Source organism: Corapipo altera, unplaced genomic scaffold, assembly GCF_003945725.1.
Source record: "Corapipo altera isolate COAL_440 unplaced genomic scaffold, ASM394572v1 56, whole genome shotgun sequence".
NCBI lineage: Eukaryota > Metazoa > Chordata > Aves > Passeriformes > Pipridae > Corapipo > Corapipo altera.
In genome coordinates, this window is record NW_020884896.1 from 6,941,011 (window position 1) to 6,959,566 (window position 18,556).

Below are 18,556 nucleotides of genomic sequence, written 5' to 3' on the forward strand. Positions count from 1 at the left end.
TGCCACTCTCTGCTTCTTATTTCCACCTCTGCAACCTCAGATCAAGTGGCATTTAAAAACCAACAGAACAGGGCTGAAGACCCCTGCAACCCTGCAAAAGCTCAACCAAGAAACTCATCTCCAAATGCTGGCAATGGCTGCCCCAGCTCTAATGATCCCCTTGGAGGCTCTTCTGCATCTCAGCTAAGCACAGTAATACAGCATTACATTTATTCAGACCATATGTAATACGCGCAAGAGCCCATAAAAGCTTAAACAGCACAATAAACATTTGGAAAAGCACAGTGACCAGATTTATGGGGTTGGATACCTGCCAGCATGACCCACCAGAATCAGATCCTTAAGTTTTTGTGTAAGCCCAAGACATACACACAAAACAAACACAAATGTGCTGTTATCCCTGGAAAAAAAGATAAACAGCTCCCAAAGCCCATTCCCAGCACTGGAACATGATGGCCTTCCACGGTGTCTGACTGGACTTAGTTTAAATCAAAGCCATAAAGAAGGTCTTGGTGAGGAGAAATAAATGTAGCACGACAAACCTTCACCCCAGAGCACAGAGTAAAACTGACAAAGAGGGAAAGACAAAAAGATTTAGACACTTAATTTCCATTGAAGGGGAGATGTGCCCTGCTGCAGAAGGAGACCTGTGCTTTGCCAAATTCCAAGATTCTTTTATGCAAAGTGTTCTTTGCAGGGATGATGTGATATATCCTGTGCCACCTACCAGTTTGGAGGAGGAAGTGATGTCTCAACAGAAGAGAAAAGGTATGAAATGATGACAGATTCCAGGGGGTACGAAACATTTTGTCCCAAGGAGCTGCAAAAACCTTGAGCTTTGAGTACAAATGCCTTTGGTATAGTGAGAGAGGAAGGCACTGTTGGGATGTAGAAGTTCCTCTATTTCCCAAGGTTAAAAACAGTCCAAAGAGTTCCAGTTTCCTGGTTTTTTGGGCATTTTGTGACACTGGGGTTTTTTACCTCCTCTACATTTAATAACATTCAGGGCTAAACACAGTATTTTGAACACCTACAGCCCCTTCCAGTTTACAAAGATACTGCACAAGCAGGATTTAGTACAGCTGTGAGTATCCAGTGCTTAACACAGAAGCTAGGAGTCCTGGCTCCACATTTTGTGCCCTTGTCCAGGGCATAACTCCGTCCAGACTCAAAGCAAAAGGAAAGAGATAAAAGAATAGCACAAGATACTGCTTTTGAGAAACCTGCCTCATTTGTTATGATAAAGGAGAGCATTACAGATTAGCTGGCAATACCTGGAAGGAGTTGCCCACCTCCCACGCATAATTTCCCACAAAACGTTTTTACAAGTTTAAGATGAGCTGCTACGTAAAGTTATACAAAAGAAAGACTAAAACTTGATGACAGATTTACTTACATAAGGCTCAGGATGTGATGATGCCCTTGCTGTTAAAGGACCAGCTCAGAAGCAGTGCTCTGCTTTGCTCATTAAACTGCAGAATAAGGCTGTTTGTGTTTATCTGCAGCTCTAGGAGGTGGGTTGTGCCCTGAGAACAAAAGCCACATGCAAGGGTGCATTCTCTCACCCACTGGCACGCTCAGGGACAGCTTTGCGTAGGATAAGGTCTATCTTCAGCACCAGCAGCCACAGAGGAGGACAGAGAAGGGGGGCTCTGGTCAGAATGCTGCACCATGTCAGCTGCTGGGAAGACCACACATTTGGTGACGACAAAATTAGCGAGGAGGCACAGAGCAGTAAAGGGTCCTATGGGAAGAAAAGATGTGTTGAAGCAATGGCTAGGATGGCCTAGGTAAATGGGGTACACACCAAGTGAATGTCTTAGTAGCTCCTGTGAGGGAGGTCAGGCAGATAAAGGTCTGTGCAAGGTGGATGTGCTTGTGTTAGCTCAAAGGTCAACAGGCACAAGAGGTAAGAATAGGAAACAGGACAGGAAAGGCAGGGAGGGAACAAAACCAGGGAGGAGGGCAATGCGCTTTTGACACTTCCACCTGCTTGGGAAGGAAAGCTCTGCTCAAGCTCCAAAATACACAGCTGCCTGAGTGCTTGAACAACCCCAGTCAAACCTCCTTGCAAAAACAGCCCAATGAGGCTGGGGGTATCTCCAGCACCAGCTACCAGCAGCAAAGGCTGCAGTAAAGGATACAGAAGACAGACAGTGGAGCAGGCAGCCAAAGCAGAGAGCAGGACTGACTCTCTGGACAAGGACTTGTGAATGCAATGATCTAGCCAAGTGTCACGGGGACCAGAGCCTGCAGACCCACATGGACTGATGAGCTGAAAGAGAGTGTAGGCTCCTGAGCAATTTATCTTCTACAGCAGACTGTGCTCCCAGTAGTTACAGAGATTTGGTTAAGAAAGAAGAGGGAGACCTAGGGAACTGTCAGCCCTCCCCCTTCTCCCACACTCACACTGATCCTTTCCAAAACTGCCATGGGGCACAGTCATGCACAAAAGCAGGTGCTTTATCCACATCACAGCTACAGCCCCCACTGTTCTCCATGCTGTCCTGGTATATGAAGAAGCATGAACTGGTCTTTGTGTCTCTTCTGCAGAGGTATCTGCTGTTCATCTCAGAAGAGTGACTTTAAATCAGGTAATTCATCACGGTCTGGGGTAGGAAGACAACTGGGTGAGGTCAATCTTGAGCTAAAGATCTTCCTTCACATGCTTATGAGCAAGAGATGAGTGTGTATTCATTTGGAGGACTGAGAGGCCCGTGGTCGAAGCAGAGAATCTAAGGACTAGTGCCCCTGTACCCTAAGTCAAACTATTTCAATGCTTCTTTGGCATGTTTTCCTCAAAAACAGAGTTTTCCAAAAACTGATATGGAATTTGACCCACTTCTGCAGATCCTAGAAGTTAAACTGTTGGTGCGCTAGCAGTGTTTGCAAAGGCAAACAGAAAGTATGCTGAGAGTCACAACACGAAGCTAAAATCCAGACCTTCTGGCTCCTGTTCTATCCTTGGTGACCTTTCAAAACTTTCATACTTTTGCTTCCATAGTTCTAAAATAAAAACTGTAATTCACAGTCAAGCTGAGAGAGAGGGTTCATGTTTGGATCATACTTCGAGGTGTATGGTGAGATAGCTCTATAGAAGGGCAATGCAGTTCTATTGCCATTGCTACTCCTGTATGTGTCACATGATGCTTTCTTTTCAGTATTATTATTAGGAACAAGCCCTGAGAAGATTTTAGGTTCACTAAAAAAAGAAGTAAAACAGATTATACACAGCTAGGGACAAAAATAATCCCATTCCCATGTGGTTTGTGCTATTTAAAGGGATATACTACCTATTTTTGAAAAGACCAGTTTCAGAAGACAAACAACTGACATCTGTCAGCATAAAGAAATTTGGAAAAATAGACATATAATTTTCCAGAAACTGTAGCTGTGCCTGAGATGACCCAGAGTACAGCAGCAGCTGATGGAAGCATGCCCTGTGCGACAGAGCCCAGCCATCTCTTCTGGCAGAACAGTAGTTTCTGTAACCAATTTTTAGAGGAGGATCTTGGTTTTGAGCCAGTGAAGTTGAAAGGTGAACACAGCAGCACAGGGAGAGTATTTGGTGCCATGTTCCCACATTTCTGTTCACAGTCCCGGCTATGTTCAGGTGGGAAAAAAAGCCATGCCATCTATTCAGCATGAAATGCAATTCCATATAATGGGCTGAGTTCTCTTCTGCTGAAGTATCTGGTGGTTGGACAGAAGCCACTGAGCTAACAACATCTGTGCCTCACAACGAACAACAGCTGGAGACATCAAGGAACTAGCATACAGTGGGAATTTGCCCCAGATAGCACCAGTTAAAGCAGGAAAGTCTTATTCCTCCTGCATTCCCTCTGCATCCACCATGGTCATTTGCTGGGGAAAGCCATCTACTTGAATCCAGAGGTGTGAGGATGGGCTGAAGCTGAAGGATGTGAGCAGATTGAGCAGGGGATCACAGCTGGGAGTACTGGGATTTAACAACATGGAAAACAGGGTACGATCGCTTTTGGTTCTGGCAGGTCCTGACCTTATATGACTGCTGTGAAGCATTAACCTTGTCCTGGACTACAACCTGGAGGTAATTTAGACATGTCCACCATGTGGAAAATTCCAAGCCACAGACTCTAGGGTTAGTTTGTGTGCATTTAGATCTATGTGTTTTGCTCTGGGACCAGCTCAAACAGCAGCAAAAACGCTGGGTAAAGAGCAGAAGGACAACATTCAATTTGTGCTGGTGCTGCCCATACGGTTCCTGTCACTAACAATCAGTGGGAAATCAGTGAGAGATGTCTCAGACACAGCATTCAGAGGGAGATGCTCAGCACATCATCCACTGCTGTCTCATTTTTTCTGAACACTTAAAACAAAATGTTGGGGCAGCTACAGACAGAACAAGGCTGAACATAGAGAAGTAAATTTGCTTTTCTTTGTCTATAATATTAATAGGCATATTATGTAATTTCCTTGGCTTACTGATGCATCAACTCTAGTTACAAGATGGGATGGGATTTCCTTGAGATCATTCCCCCGAACTGTGTGAGTTGTTATTTTCCTGGCTCACCCACAAACAGAATGGTTTTCTCTTCTGAAATACTAATGTCCAACTGTTGAAAGGTTTTGCCAATCAAAACATTGTGGCCTTACCCCGTTTTAATAATCTAAGGCATCAATCTCCCCTTTAGTATTTGTTTGATGTGTTCTGCACCCTGCTGAAATATCCCGTCCAGACCTCCCTGAGCTTAGGCTCTGATTGAAGAGAGATGCCACGCATCAGGCCTGCAGCTTTCTCTCTGAATGTTTAACGTGGGATGGTGGTAAAATGTATTTATTTTCATGTATTGAGGAAAGACCATATATTCCAGCCTCTTTTTTTTTTTCCATCACTCAGAGATGGGCCTGAGGCCAAAACGGTGCTGCTAAGCTTGTTTTCTATTTAAAACCTTCATTTTTATTAATAACCCTTTACAGCCTACACACCAGCACTGCGGGAGTTGCATTTCCGTGTTATGTCATCGTGAACCGTTATGTATTTAATTCCTGTACCCACAAACCCATATGGACATCATTAAACACGCACCATACAGTATTAAAACTGTGTTCCATAAAGTGTGATTTAGAAAAAAAAAAGAGCTATGAAGTGGGGATTTCTTTTTTTTTTCCTAAGGTCATGGGAAAATGGAGAAGCAGGGGAGAGAGAACAGGCTCAGTAGTGCTGCAGGTTAGCTCACAGCTCTCCATGCCTGCAGACTGAAAACCCAGCCCGCCTTATCCACTGCAGAAGATTAATTACCCAGGAACTTCAGGCCAGTGATGATGAATTTCTGTTTGGCAGACCACAGAGACAACTTCTACAAAAATTACATGTTACAAACCAGCACAAGACCTTGATTTTATTTCTGCTAAATTAGGTTTCCATCACTTCTTTTCTTCCTAAAAGAAGTTCCCTTTAGCAGAGCAAAGGAGCAGGTTCCCCATATTGCTAAGGGTCAGTTGTCAGGGCCAGTAACACAGGTGAGGGTAGGCCCTTGCCCCAAGTGCAACAAGTGTGACACAGGTTTGCTCCCAGTTTCTGTGATGGCCCCAGAGTGGCTTGTTCTGGCTGTTCTCTATCTGAGCAGCTAATCCAGCAATGAGGCAACTTCTGCAAGGCAGCGAGGGTGCACTTACTCTCAGCATCTCACCTGAGTCCAGGACACTTCTATCATCCCTCTGTTATCTCTTATGTGGGATTGGGGATGAAAAGATATGGCAAAGGGAAACAGATATGGAAGAAATACATCAGAGAGCAAATAAACACAATGTACAGAGTACCAGTGGGACAAACAGAAGTGAGTGTAGCAATGCTGGGGGAAACAGGACAGAACATATTGAGAAGGAAGAAAACAACATCCAAGGGATGTAAGGATAAGGGAAAAAAACCCAAAAGAGACAGTTAAAAATGACACAAGAAAAGATATGCCAATATGAGGCAGAGAAGCTAATGCAGTTGGAGATAAAGCAGTCAGGTAAGAATTCAAAAAGAAAGCAAGAGATAAGAACAAAGCACAATGTAAAAATGTCCTGTAAAAGATTTATGTGTGTATGTAAAATAGGAGACAATCAGTACATTGCCTACATCACAGACCAGACACCTTACAATGACCTAATCTGTTACACTGGAATGAGACTTGCCAAATCCTGTTTGGTGGCTGAATTCCCTCTGATCATGGAGCAAGCACTAGCTGAAGCAAACAAACCACAGTGAAAATGGTATCTGACAGGATTTTACAGCAAGTACAGCCCCAGAATGGTATCCTACATAGCCTTGTGCTTATTGCTTATTCTCAGAGTGGCTGCATTCCCTCATGGAGACTGTATTGATGCTCCATTGATTTTACAGCTACACAATTAAAAAGTCCTCTCCAAGATACAGAGAAGATACATACCTATTTGCTGTCATGGTCTTTTTAGTGTTTTGGGTTTTTTTCTTTTTTATGAAAAAGTTGTAAAAATGAATGCATAAAAAGAGCATCCAGAGCACACACAAATTATCTGCTGTATAAAACCTCTAAGCAGTCAGGCCAGTCAAGCCTTTCTGCTGGTTTTGCCATGTGATATCTGTGTTTATGGGTCTCTGAGAACAGATGTTTTCTACCCTCACCCCTTTAAAGCTGGTGCCTTAGTTCAAGTTAAAGTTGTGCTGGCCCCAAAGCCTGTGTGTGCACATACTCCGTACCTGTCCATCTCCAGGCAAGAAAGAGGAGTTAACATGAATTGCAGAGGGGGTTACTGATGAATGAGCCTCCTTTGTATCCCAATCCTCTCCAGAGTTTCTCATTCCCATCAAGCAAACAGACACATGAATACACACACAAATAACTTGAGGTGCACATGTGCTCCTGTTGAATTCAATACAGTTATTCACTGTGTAGAAAACTACCCACATGCATAAACGTCTGGAGGAGGAGGGCTGCTCTCAGGATGAGGCTGACAGCAAATTTAATGTTATCTAGCTGCATCACTCTGGAGGTGAAATGTTCTGGGCATGTGTCTCTGTTAGGCTGTGTCCTACTTAATTCAAAATCAAGAATTTGCTTTGATGTTTTGAAAATAAAGCCTTAAAAGAAGCAGCAGACATAACTAAAAAAACTTTTCCAGGAGACTTGTAAAGGACCATTAGAGCCCTAAGGTGTTAAATAGTCTATTTTGGGTAAGTGTTCTCTTAAACTGATTGTCATGTATCCTACTTACACAGTTCCATGGCATGCGAGTACATCTGAACTGAATGAGTCTGGAGATAAGACTGGAGATTTTCTGAACATATATTAGAATAGACAAAAATCATGTCAGTAAGCAACATTTGTTTGTTCAAGCCCAAAATTCTCTGTTTGCTGATATTAATTGAATCTTTTCTCAAACACTACTTATCCTGCCAGGGATCGAGATGTATTGGGCAATAAACCAGGGCTCAGTAGTTTATATGCCTGTCAACAAAAAAATTAAATATAAACCACTTGTCAGAAACCTGCAAGGACAAAATTTTCTGATTTATGAGGATGCTGAATGACTGAGCCAAGACTGTCTTCGAAATAAAAGCCTTAAGAGAAAGCAGACAAAAAAGGGAAAAAAAAGTATTAATTATATAAAGCACTGGAGATCAGCCTTCCATAAGAAGAGGGGAAAAGGGACTCCTCTTATGATGCCTATTTCATCCCTTGCCTAATAATCCCAAAGCACCTAATTTTCAAAGGACTGCATTTTTTTCAGAGGCTGGAAGCACCACAAAGCATCCTTCATCAGCCTGGCCTTTTGGCTGTTCTCCTTCTCCAAATGCAAATGCTACATCTGGAAAAGGCAGAAATCCTCTCTCCTGCCTGAAAGCCTCCTTTTATCTCCGTTCCCTGCAGAACTCCTACTTCTTGCAACTACTCACTCCAACATACTACTTTATTGAAGGGATTCAAAGCTTTCTCCTCATCTGCTGAACGTCTGCCTCTTATTAAAACCCCAGCTCACCTTTGGAGCCCACTGGCTCGCTACTGCAGGTCACCCTGCCATCCCTCAGCCAAGCATCTGTAACACAACCCCCTCCTGAACACACAGATGAGCAGGAGAATGATAACAATGAACATTAACAGAAGCTTATTTGTCAGGACTGGCAAGAACAGCATCTCATTAGCTGGTATGGACTGTACAGTTCAGCCACTGGGGCTCCTCCTCCCTCCAGGAGATGACACTGATGCATCGCGAGCATTAATAGCGCTGTTAAGTGCGTGTCCCACAGAGCCCTGCTTTGTGCATTGAGACGGGGGCCAACAATAAGATAGCTTTCCACTGACCTCTTGCTGCAAGAGCTTAAAGCTGTTTGTAGGGTTCCTCTAGTGCCCGGGCCCTTAGCTTCACTACAGAGATATGTACAGAGGTGAAGGAACTAACCCAGACTCAGTAAGATGCCTTAGCATCTGGGTTATCAGCTACAAGGTCTGCAGAGGTTAAGTGCAAGCTGAAGAACCTTGTTATTGGGACCACAGAAAGGAAAGCTCCCTGTTTTGTTACCCATATGCCCTGACAAATTTGGGAGCTGTATTGCTAAAACATTCCATCCTGCAGGAAGAAATGTAGAACACTGGCAACATGTACTGGTCTCCTCTACAAGAGTAAAAGCTGCCCCCAGTTACTCAGTCTGCACACTTTGTTTGCATTTGCCCTTATTTTAAGTGGTTGATGATAGTCTTACACACCCCACCTTTTGCTCTTAACTTCTGAATAGCTGAAATAGTTTTCCTCAGTTGGGGTGAAAATTCACTGCACCATTGCCACTGTCACAGTGCTGTGGCTGGCCTTTTTCACAGTAAAACCCTTCTTGTTCCTCTTTTATTACCAAACATCTATAATGTCCCAAACAAGTGTTGCACCAGGGCTTGCTCTTGAGTGCATTCATGAGTTCTTTTTTTGCTCGCCAGATGCTGGTACAGGAGAAAGGGATCAGCTGCATGGCTGATGCTCTCCTGGAGCTGCCTGCTGAAAGAGTGAGGCATTACGTGGACAGGACTAGACACACAGATCAAGTCCCAATCACACAAGCACCCAGAGACCTGAGCACCATTGCAGAAGGGGTCACCTGCAAAGCCGTTCCACCAGAAGTCTCTGTACAAGTCTGTTCACTCTAAAGCCATCCTGCTGCTCAGTAGGAACAGGAACTGAGAGGTTCATTTTTGGTTAAATGTTTTCATGAAAAGATAACTCCTCTTTTACCCAGGTTTAGAGGATAATCAACATCTCCACAAAATAGTGCATTTTGATGGAAATAAGATTAATTTAATCTTAGCATCCTCAAGAACTATATAGCTCCCCTAGCAAGCGAGGACAACACTGAGGTTCTAGTAATTAGAAAAAGGACCACCGATCTATCCAATGGGGAGCAGCAAAGACGGCAACACTGCTAATTCACAAGTGAACCAGGTCAGCTTCAAGTCTCTGATGAATGCTGTCTCTGGCATGAGTCATTCACACTTCATTCCCAGCACTCTTGGATGGGAAAGCAAAAGGTTTATCTGTTAGATATGGTACCCCAGCCATCCTAACCCTACAGTTGTTGCAATGGTTGACTTCTCATATAGCAAAATAGACATTTTTTGGTCCCCAACTTTCAACATTTTATTCTTCCTTTATATTTTCAAGCACTAGGTATCTCAGGTTACTAGTGATTTTTTGTGGTGGTTCCCAAATGAGCCTGAACTGCTCTGATTTTTCAAACCCACAAGACTGTAATTGAAAGCAAATGTAATCAGACATATACAGTGTTCTGAGGTTCACCACAGTGTACTGCAGTCAGCATTACTGGAGTGGCTATTAAAACTCCTTAGAGCTGGGAAGCAAACACAGCTTGCAAGAATCCAGCAAATAACCAGCATTTATTAGATTAGACTAAAGTATTGCAAAGCCACAGTCAATCCTCTATTCACTATATATCCGAGGTCTGTTTAAATGAACATCTTTCCTGAGCTTAGGCCAATGGTTTTAAGAGAGTGAATAGAAACAAGGAAAGAATTCTACTTTTAAGACAACAAATTCTGCAATCCTTACATCAGCGTCAATCTCAAATAGTCCATTACTGTCAGCAGGGTAATTCCAATCAAACTCTGGCATAACTGGAAAAAGAAAGAGGCCCAAAGACAAAGGGTATCTTTGAACCCAGACACACAGCTCTAGCTAGAGATAAGCAGTAGCAAATCCCTTCCATAAACCTCCCAAACAAGATGCAAGCATTAAAAGGGGTGGGGGAAATTGGGGGGGGGGGGGGGTGGGTGTTAATTGAATTCCCACTGGCTCTTGAGTCTGCACTTAAAAGCAGGTCTAGGGTTATCTGTGAAATTTCAATTAAATCAAAAGCTTTGATAACATGATAAGTCATTCCAGAGTTTGGAGTCAAAACATGTTGTTATTTGATCCTCTGCTCGTGTTTCTGGGAATGGCACGCATGAAAGACAGTCAGCTGCAGACCAGTCAAGAAGATGGAAAGGGTGGAAGTGAATCTACCAATAGATCACTGTCTCCTTCAGCCACAGCCACTTGAGGTCTGCTATTTTTTTTATACATCCAAAGTCCTAAAGGCACCCTATTCCTAAAGAGACAGAAGAACATAGCAACAGAAATCATCTTGGACGTGTGCAGCACTCCAGGGCATGGTTCCCTACTGCCACAAAAGTTTTTTATTTCTGGACTTGCCACAAGCAACACTTTAACCAGCAACAGCATTGGAAACTGAATGCAAACCTCTGTGATGGACACAAAACACTGAGACCTGCATATGTAAGTGCAAATCCTTTGGTGGACCAGAGTGAACAGGTGAAGCCAGGTACACCAAATAATAATATGATTCAGCCAAGCCAGAAACAAAACCAAGCTCTCATAACAACAAAAAGCAGGAGGCAGCAGCTTTCCAGAGAGACCTGACTTGCTTTACCTGTTGTTCAGCATCCTTTGATTGCTAACGCTTCCTCCTTTCTCTTCAGAGGCAACTGCTGGATGCTAAGAGAAATGCCTGAGACTCTCAAAGTCCTGTTTACCAAAGAATATAACCTTTATTTCCCAGTGTTTAGATGGAAACGCTTCACCTTAAATAAACGTGAGATGTCAACTCCACCTTGTCTGTGGATACATTTTAAGCAATGGTTTCCCTTGTTGCATATAGTACAGCCTAATAAAACCCCATCAAATGTAATGGGAAGCCTTACCTTGCCTCCATACAGTTCAGAATCACACACAGGGTCACACTAGGCATGTGTACATGAGAAAAACACTCTTTTTATAACCGGTGAGACTACTGATCCTCAGCAGTGCTAAAAACAAAGGGACTCTCTAGATAAGCAATGTCAAAATTACACAGCAATCAACAATAGGAAGAGCAGAGTACTGAAAAATCCCATCTGACCCCAGGCGCCACTGGGGGATAATTTATCACCCTGGCAGCAAACACGCCATTGAGCACGTCTGTCCCCAGTGCCTTCCTCTTCGGAGTGGAAAAAGATTTTCATTAAACAATAGTGTGACCATATTAAATATAGACATAGCAATGACAAGCTGGATTCTTTTCCATGATATATTTGCAACATAAGCTGCCTTGTCTTGTCTTCCAGAGAAGTAACACACAGAGGACAAGATAGGCTATATTCAATTCTGTCATGTCAGTGAATAGAAAACCCCACCCCATCTGCTCCTGCCTGGCAGGTCATGAGTCAATGGTGACAGATATCTCAGTGCATGCAATTAACCTGCTAGCAGGGGCTCACCAGAACAAGAAATCCAGATAAGAAGAGGAAGTCCCCATCCCTCTTCCTCTCCTCAGATCCAGGCTTATCCACAAAGCACAGCAGGACTGGACACTTGTCTTCCACATAGACCTAAAGATCTCTCTTGTGTCTACCAGCATGGGCCATTCAACCCTGTGGGCTGCCCCTATTCTGGGGCAAGTATCCAAACCAGATACAGGTAAATCAAGTATCACCAGTCTTTAAACAGAGAACTTCAGAAGATCCTGTGACACTGAGCCAAACCTCTCTACAAGTGAGGGCTCAAGGACAACTGGTGCCCCAGATCTTTCACAACAAGCTTGATAACCTCTGAATCCAGTTATTTTGGTTCTGCTCCCATCCTGCCTCATTAGCCCAGCTTTCCCCCACTGCCAGGTGAGCATATTTACTCCTTTTGACTTCCTAACTGCTTTTGCATCTAGAAGCACCAGCACAACAAACTTTCCTGACAAATTTTGGAAGTAATGTTTCTTCCAATGTTGACTGATGATTTTAAAACAAATTATTTTTCTAATTGATAATTTCTAAAAACATATTATGTCAAGAATGAACATTACCAGAATCAAATCCTCTTAGTAAATCTCTGAAACCATACCTCTGCAATCATTCTGCAGGTACAGCAAGGAGATGTGAGAGGCCTTTCCAACATCACAAAATAAATCAATGAGACAGTAAGGAGCAGATTTCCCAACCCCTTGCATTAACTACCCAACTTCTCTTCACTGCAAGGAAGGAATTTTATGTGTTAAGTTAAACATTAAGAAAACTATTACTTTCTAATCTACAAAAAAGCATTGGCAAATTATCACCAGTGATTGCTCCTTTAGTATAAGAACAAAAATAACTGGACAGGAAAAAAGTCCTTGAGCCAACAGGCCTGGCATATAGTTTTTCTAAAGCCAATAGCTCCACATTTCAAAACACCTCTTCAGTCACTACTCTTCTACAGAAAAACAAAAAAAAAAATTGTTTTGAATTTGTGCTCATAAACAGTGAACTAATCTAGCACTGACACTACTCTTGTGTTTGGCCTCAACGAGGCAGTGTCCGGTGCCTCTGCTGAAGCTGCTGGGTTTTGGCAAGGCTCTGATCTCATTCTCATAATGATGAATTTCAGCTAAGTCTGGTTATTCTTAATCCATCCTGTGCCCGTGACTTTTAAGCCCTGCAGCCTGCTCATAACCAATCCAGGCAAAAGCTATTTCTGTGCATTTGGCCGCCAGTGCCAAGTGTCAATACACTAAACTGTCTTTGCTCCTCTCAGCTCTGTGTCCTTTCACAGTCAGACCTAAAAGCATGAGCAAACCCAAATGTGATACTCAAGGCAAGGGATAAAAGCTCTTGCTGTACAGTAACAGCAGTAACATATGCTGTTCCAGCTGCCACACTTCTACTGCTTTCTTTTGTAGTTGCTGAACCTATTTCATTTAACGTGCTTTCTGTTTTACCCCAGGTTTATTGCTTGATATTTATCTACATATAATTTCTTTTTTCATTTTCTGCATGAGTAGCAAAAAAGATTCAAATCTTTTCTCAGGAAGGCTGAGTTATTTGCTTGTATCACCAATGCTGCAGCCAGTAGCAAATCCTCTATTTGATATTCCAGTACAAATCATTTATAGGTTGCAAACAAAAGGGAAAGTCCCATGTGAAACTAAAGAAGTAATGAATCTGTTATTTCCTTTTTTCCATTCCTGCATTGGCTTAGTTTATTTAAGATAACGATCTCCAAGTGAGACCTTCCAAAGATCATAAGCACTGATGAAAGGCAGCACACACTGTCGGGGTATCCAGAGCCCCATCTGACAATGGCTGTGCCCCAGAGACTGAGCTCCTGCTCTCCAGGTCAGAGGGGGTACAACTGGGGATCAGGCACACTTGACTCCTCTATTTCAGGGGCACAAGGCTGAGTGACCTCTCAGCCACAGATTTGTGACAATCCCACATCGGAAGCAGGACACTGTAAAGCACTTCTGCGATTCAGAAGCTGAAAAAAACATTTTCTCAACAATTTTAGGTGCTGAGGCCAAGTATTTGTAGTAAATGCAGCCCTAAAACAAGCACAACTGAGAAAATAAACACAGATGCTCTACTACACAGATCTCAAAGAGCTGAGGTGCCTAATTCCCAGTGAAATCAGTGAGAGCTGAGTGACCAGTTAGGAGTAGCCAAGCACAGTTCTTGGCAATCTCAGCCCTAACACGTTGTTGCATCCTTAGCTACCTAAATCTTGGTAAAGGTGAATAAACCATTTTTTGAAAATATTAACTTTTTCTTCTCTTCAGAACAGTGGGTTTTAACTACCTTATCCTGTCACCATCTTTACTGAGTGCTTTTTCTGCTCCATTTTTTGTAATTTACTTTCCAGGGGGGGAAAAAAAAATCACAGAAAAATAAAACCTCCATCTTTGCATTTCTTAGGGAAATTAATTACCATTCTGCATCTCTGAAATGGAACGAATTTCCCAAATAAAATGCGCGCATTGAGAAGTCATCATAACAGTGCCAAGAGCAGACTGTAACACCAATTGTCATCAAATGGTGCTGACCACATTCCTAAAGGATGTGGAAATTATCGGTACTGTAAGTCCTGTAAAAAAGAGCAATCACAAAAAAAGAATTTCAGCTTTCCTCATAACACATCTGCCCAGAGGCTCAGCTGTCCAATGTGTTGGGAAAAACAATTCAAAAGGGATAAAATATAAGTGAAATATAAGAAAAGAAATATAAGGGATGAAGTGTAAGAGAAAATATTTTCATAATATCACACAAATAAGAATAAATGCAGATATTTTACACATGAACAACTTTCCTCCTCTACCATTAGGTAACTGAATTATTATTATAGAGCAGATCAAAGTACATTTGGGAAACAGAAATATTTCTATGTAAACACAGTCATGCTCTTAGACAGAAAAAAAGGTGTATTAGGGAACTGCGCTTTAGCACCAGTAGGCTCATAAACTAAAGCAGTTTCCTTAACATGATCACTGCATTACCCTGGTAACTTCTTTCCAGTGTCATTATCAGGACATGTAATACATGAAGAATAAAGGGAGAATGCAGCTTCCATTTTAGAGTGGCTGCCTGGCATCAGAGTATCTGAGTGTTACACCAATATTTATGCAATAAAGATAGGATCAGTAAAGCTCATGGCTACAGACCACAATAATTTCTGTTCTTTAGTAAAGGCACCTTCCAGCAATAAATCCATTTTCTGTATCAACTCTTGTAATATTATGCTGCGTACCTAATAAGTCCCCTAGTTTTTCTGGATTTGCATATTGTTTGAAAATTGTGTTATGATTCTTCCAGGCAAAATATTCTCAGATATTGAACACTGCTTTAAATTCAGCTGTTAATATTAATAGCGGTAGTTTAAACAGAAATCTTGTTTGAGCCTGCATGCATTTCTGTAGAGGGAGTATTAGAGAACTGAATCCTTGGCTCTTGATGTACTTTTTAGACTAGATCTAGACCCAGAAAGAAAAAATAAACTCTCACAAGAGTGGTCTGGCTGTGATATTTTGAACCTATCTACAAAAAAGCCCTAAAACCAGTGGACCATATGCAGTGTCTAATTGATTAATCCTACTCTTTGAGTACTTCTGTTATTTCTAGTAAAAAAGAACTATTAAAAAAATTGGTTTCTGAGATTTTGTTTGTTGACTGTGAGCCCTGGCCTGACCTCAGCCTTGAATTTAAACCCCCAGTAGAAATCCAAAATTAATCCACCTCTGTTTTAGTTATCAGTAATTATAATTATTAACAGAAGTATCCAGTAAATGAATGGCTTTCAGTGGCATGGTGTTTTAACTTGGAACAATGGATAAATAAAAATACACTTCCTTCTCACTTTACAATGTCTTTTCCCATAGCATTGTCTCTTCCCAGAGCAGTGCAGAATCTGGTCCTTACATGGTAAGGCATGGTAAAAGACACAAGCCCAACCATGTTCCTATAGACATTGATGTTTGCTGAAGCACTAAAATGCCAAATATTAGAAACCTAAGCAGTTGAAAGCTGCTCCTCCTGTACAGGGTTGAAGGTTTGATGCTTGATTCCTCTGCAGCTAATTCACAGAGTGGAGTGAAGCAGCTGCCCTGGGAACACTGGCACTGGAGCTCCAAACCCTGCCTTGCTCATCAGTGCTCCCATGGCCTGAAGCTCCCTTGAAAATGCCATGCTTTCACCATGTGAAACAGTCTGAGAGAGCTCCCAGACCATTCCACAGAGGAATTTAGTGTCTTCCTATGGTCTGTCCCACGCAGCATTAAGGAAACCTGCTGTTGGGAGCTATCTGACCTACACCTGTTTCCATAGGCAGGAGCAGGCTCAGAGGAGACTGTCGGCCAGTTCAAACACTGAGATTTCTTGAGACATGTCTTCAGGTCTCTGCCTGTAAGCTACTGTATCCAGTACTGTACTGGGCTGAAAGGAATACCTTCTGCCTATTGTCACAGGACTCGAAAGCCTGGACCATCACCAAAACAGGAAACGGAAAACCTAAGCTGTGAATCCAACTGAACAAATTGGCTGGATTAATACAGTGTTGGGAAAGCCCTGCTTTTATTACAGCTGGACTGTGTGTGCTGCTCAGCACTGAGGGCAATCAGGCAGCAGTAGGAAATGACTCTGTAGGGAGCAGCCGGCAAGCCAAACACGGCATAACCCATAGAGGACTGCACAAAGAAGCAGGGAGGAGGCAAGGGTAGGGCAGATGAAGGGTTGTAAGAAAGAAGCCAGCAACACGTCTGTAAAAGTGCCTAAGGGAAAACAGGGGAATTTTGGTTTCTTTCAGGACAATAGAACGGGAGTGAAGGGCACAGCTTTGCAGCTGAATTACTGCACCAATACATAGATTAGTGCATCATCACAAGTCACGGATCAGCAGCTAAAGGTATGGATACCTCTCTCACATCCCAGCTGTGGCACTTTTTTGTGCCTCTTCCCTCGAAGTTTAAGCTTCCATGTTTTTTTGTCTGGAAGCATATGCTCAATCACTGCTCTGCAGACACGCAATAACACAATGGACTCTTTAGGCTCAGCAACCCAAATGCCCATGGGATTAAGGCTACACTCCTGAAAATTAGTTAATTAAACTCTAGGTCAAGCTTTGTCTTATGAGGCCAGGCAGCTGCAGAAAAACTGAGCAGGTCAACATGAAACTAAAGATTGTCTCATTGCACACAGAAGGAAGACATGAAGGTAGCACAAGCTATTCTGTCCTGCCATCCCTTGGTAGCTGAGTCCCTTGTTCTTCTTCAACCCAGCAAGAAGAATGCCATGTCTATGCTGATAGATCAACATACAAACTACCTCTGCGCTGAGGGCTAAAAGAAGCAGCTGAAGAAATAGATGAAATAATTAGGATAATGTAGATGCTGCCCCCAGGCTACAGCCCTACCACCCCCAGTGAGATGAATGATGGACCACAAGGCCCAGGGAAGGCTTGGGCATCACTGGCCCACTGTTTCTGGAGGGACTTGGCAGAGTAGCAAAATGAGCGAATAAATTGGGATTTCTCTGTCTGATTGCGCTCCTTCCTGCAGTGTCTGCTAAGGTTCAGAATAGCCCTGGAGGTGTCCTTCCCCTGGACCCTACACAGTGGTCCAGTGAGCCTCAGATCTCCTCCCTTCCCCCTCAGTTCATAGAAGAAAAACACTAAGATGTTTCCGTTGGCTTCTACATCATCTTTTTGTAGAGACTAATCTTCAGTTTCAACAATACATCTTTTGTGAAGCACTCCCAGTAGAAACCTTAGACACCTTCTCTAAGATCTGTTTGCTTACAGAAGACGAGGTAGGATTTGTTTAAACCCAGTTAGATTAATGTCTTGCAGACATTAGTGAAGTGAGATTTAATCAGGTTATTGCTCTACATTTTCCAGGGAAATAAATCACACTTATTACTAGGTTGGAATAGGATGCAAGGCTTGGGCTGAGAACATTTACTCTTTTTTGTTTTTCCAGAGGGGAGTGAAGGGATAACTTGAAAATTGGTGCAAGGCTGTCGAACTGGGAGCTCAGCAAAAGGTCCTCAACAACTTGGAGGCGGGAAAAGGGAAAGCAACTAGTGCAAGTCCGAGGGTGGGCTTTGGTGCCAATCCTCTGCCTTGCAGAGTCACTGTAAGATCTGTATCAGTACAGAAAGCAGTCATGAGCTTAAAGCAGACTCTCAACATCCATTTGAGATTCTCCATGTGAAGTCCTTCATAGCTCTTGGGACCTCACTAATCTTCTGAGTGTCTGTTTCTGCCCGGCCCTCGTGTCTCTGCATTGAAGGTAGTTGTGTGATCAAGCAACCTTTGCAAATATACTTACAGACCCTAAATGGAAACTGATAGTCAGCAGGTCTCAGAGTGTAGGCTTACCTTGTTGCAATGGTTTCTAAGTTTGCAAGATATGTTTAACAGTGTACAAGCAACTGTATTTTTTCATGCCAAACATTTTTCTAAAACAAGGCTGACTAGGAAACAAAAATAAAGCAGCTCTTTATCCAGGTTTTAAATTAAAAACCGCTCTTTTCCTCACTTAAGAAACAAAAAAGACTTTGCTCTCAGCTTTACCAGCAGTGGCTTTTTTTAGTACACATGCTAATACATCCCCTTGTATAAAACCAGGCATGTGCAGGAGACAAAGTTTGGGAAATCAAATTGTAAAGGTTCTGTCCCTACTACCACCATGGGAACAGAGAGCTGAAGCCAATACGAATCTTTCCACTCAGTAAAGGTTTGCATGCGTTTAAGTGCCCAAAACCCAGGAGCTTTACAT

At 42.7% G+C, this 18,556-nt stretch overlaps 1 protein-coding gene across 4 annotated transcripts in view; it reads right to left on the reverse strand.

Annotated features, from left to right (window-relative positions):
* The window catches only part of SH3PXD2A (SH3 and PX domains 2A), a 251,225-nt gene that overhangs the window by 117,064 nt on the left and 115,605 nt on the right, over positions 1 to 18,556 (reverse strand). The window contains exon 1 of one of the 4 annotated variants that reach the window (XM_027647888.1): positions 1,397 to 1,469. The exons of the other annotated variants lie outside the window; for them this stretch is intronic. Coding sequence (XP_027503689.1) covers positions 1,397 to 1,398 — 2 coding nt within the window. The 5' untranslated portion in view covers positions 1,399 to 1,469. Of the gene's footprint in view, positions 1 to 1,396; positions 1,470 to 18,556 lie in introns of those variants that run through there. 4 annotated transcript variants of the gene reach the window in all.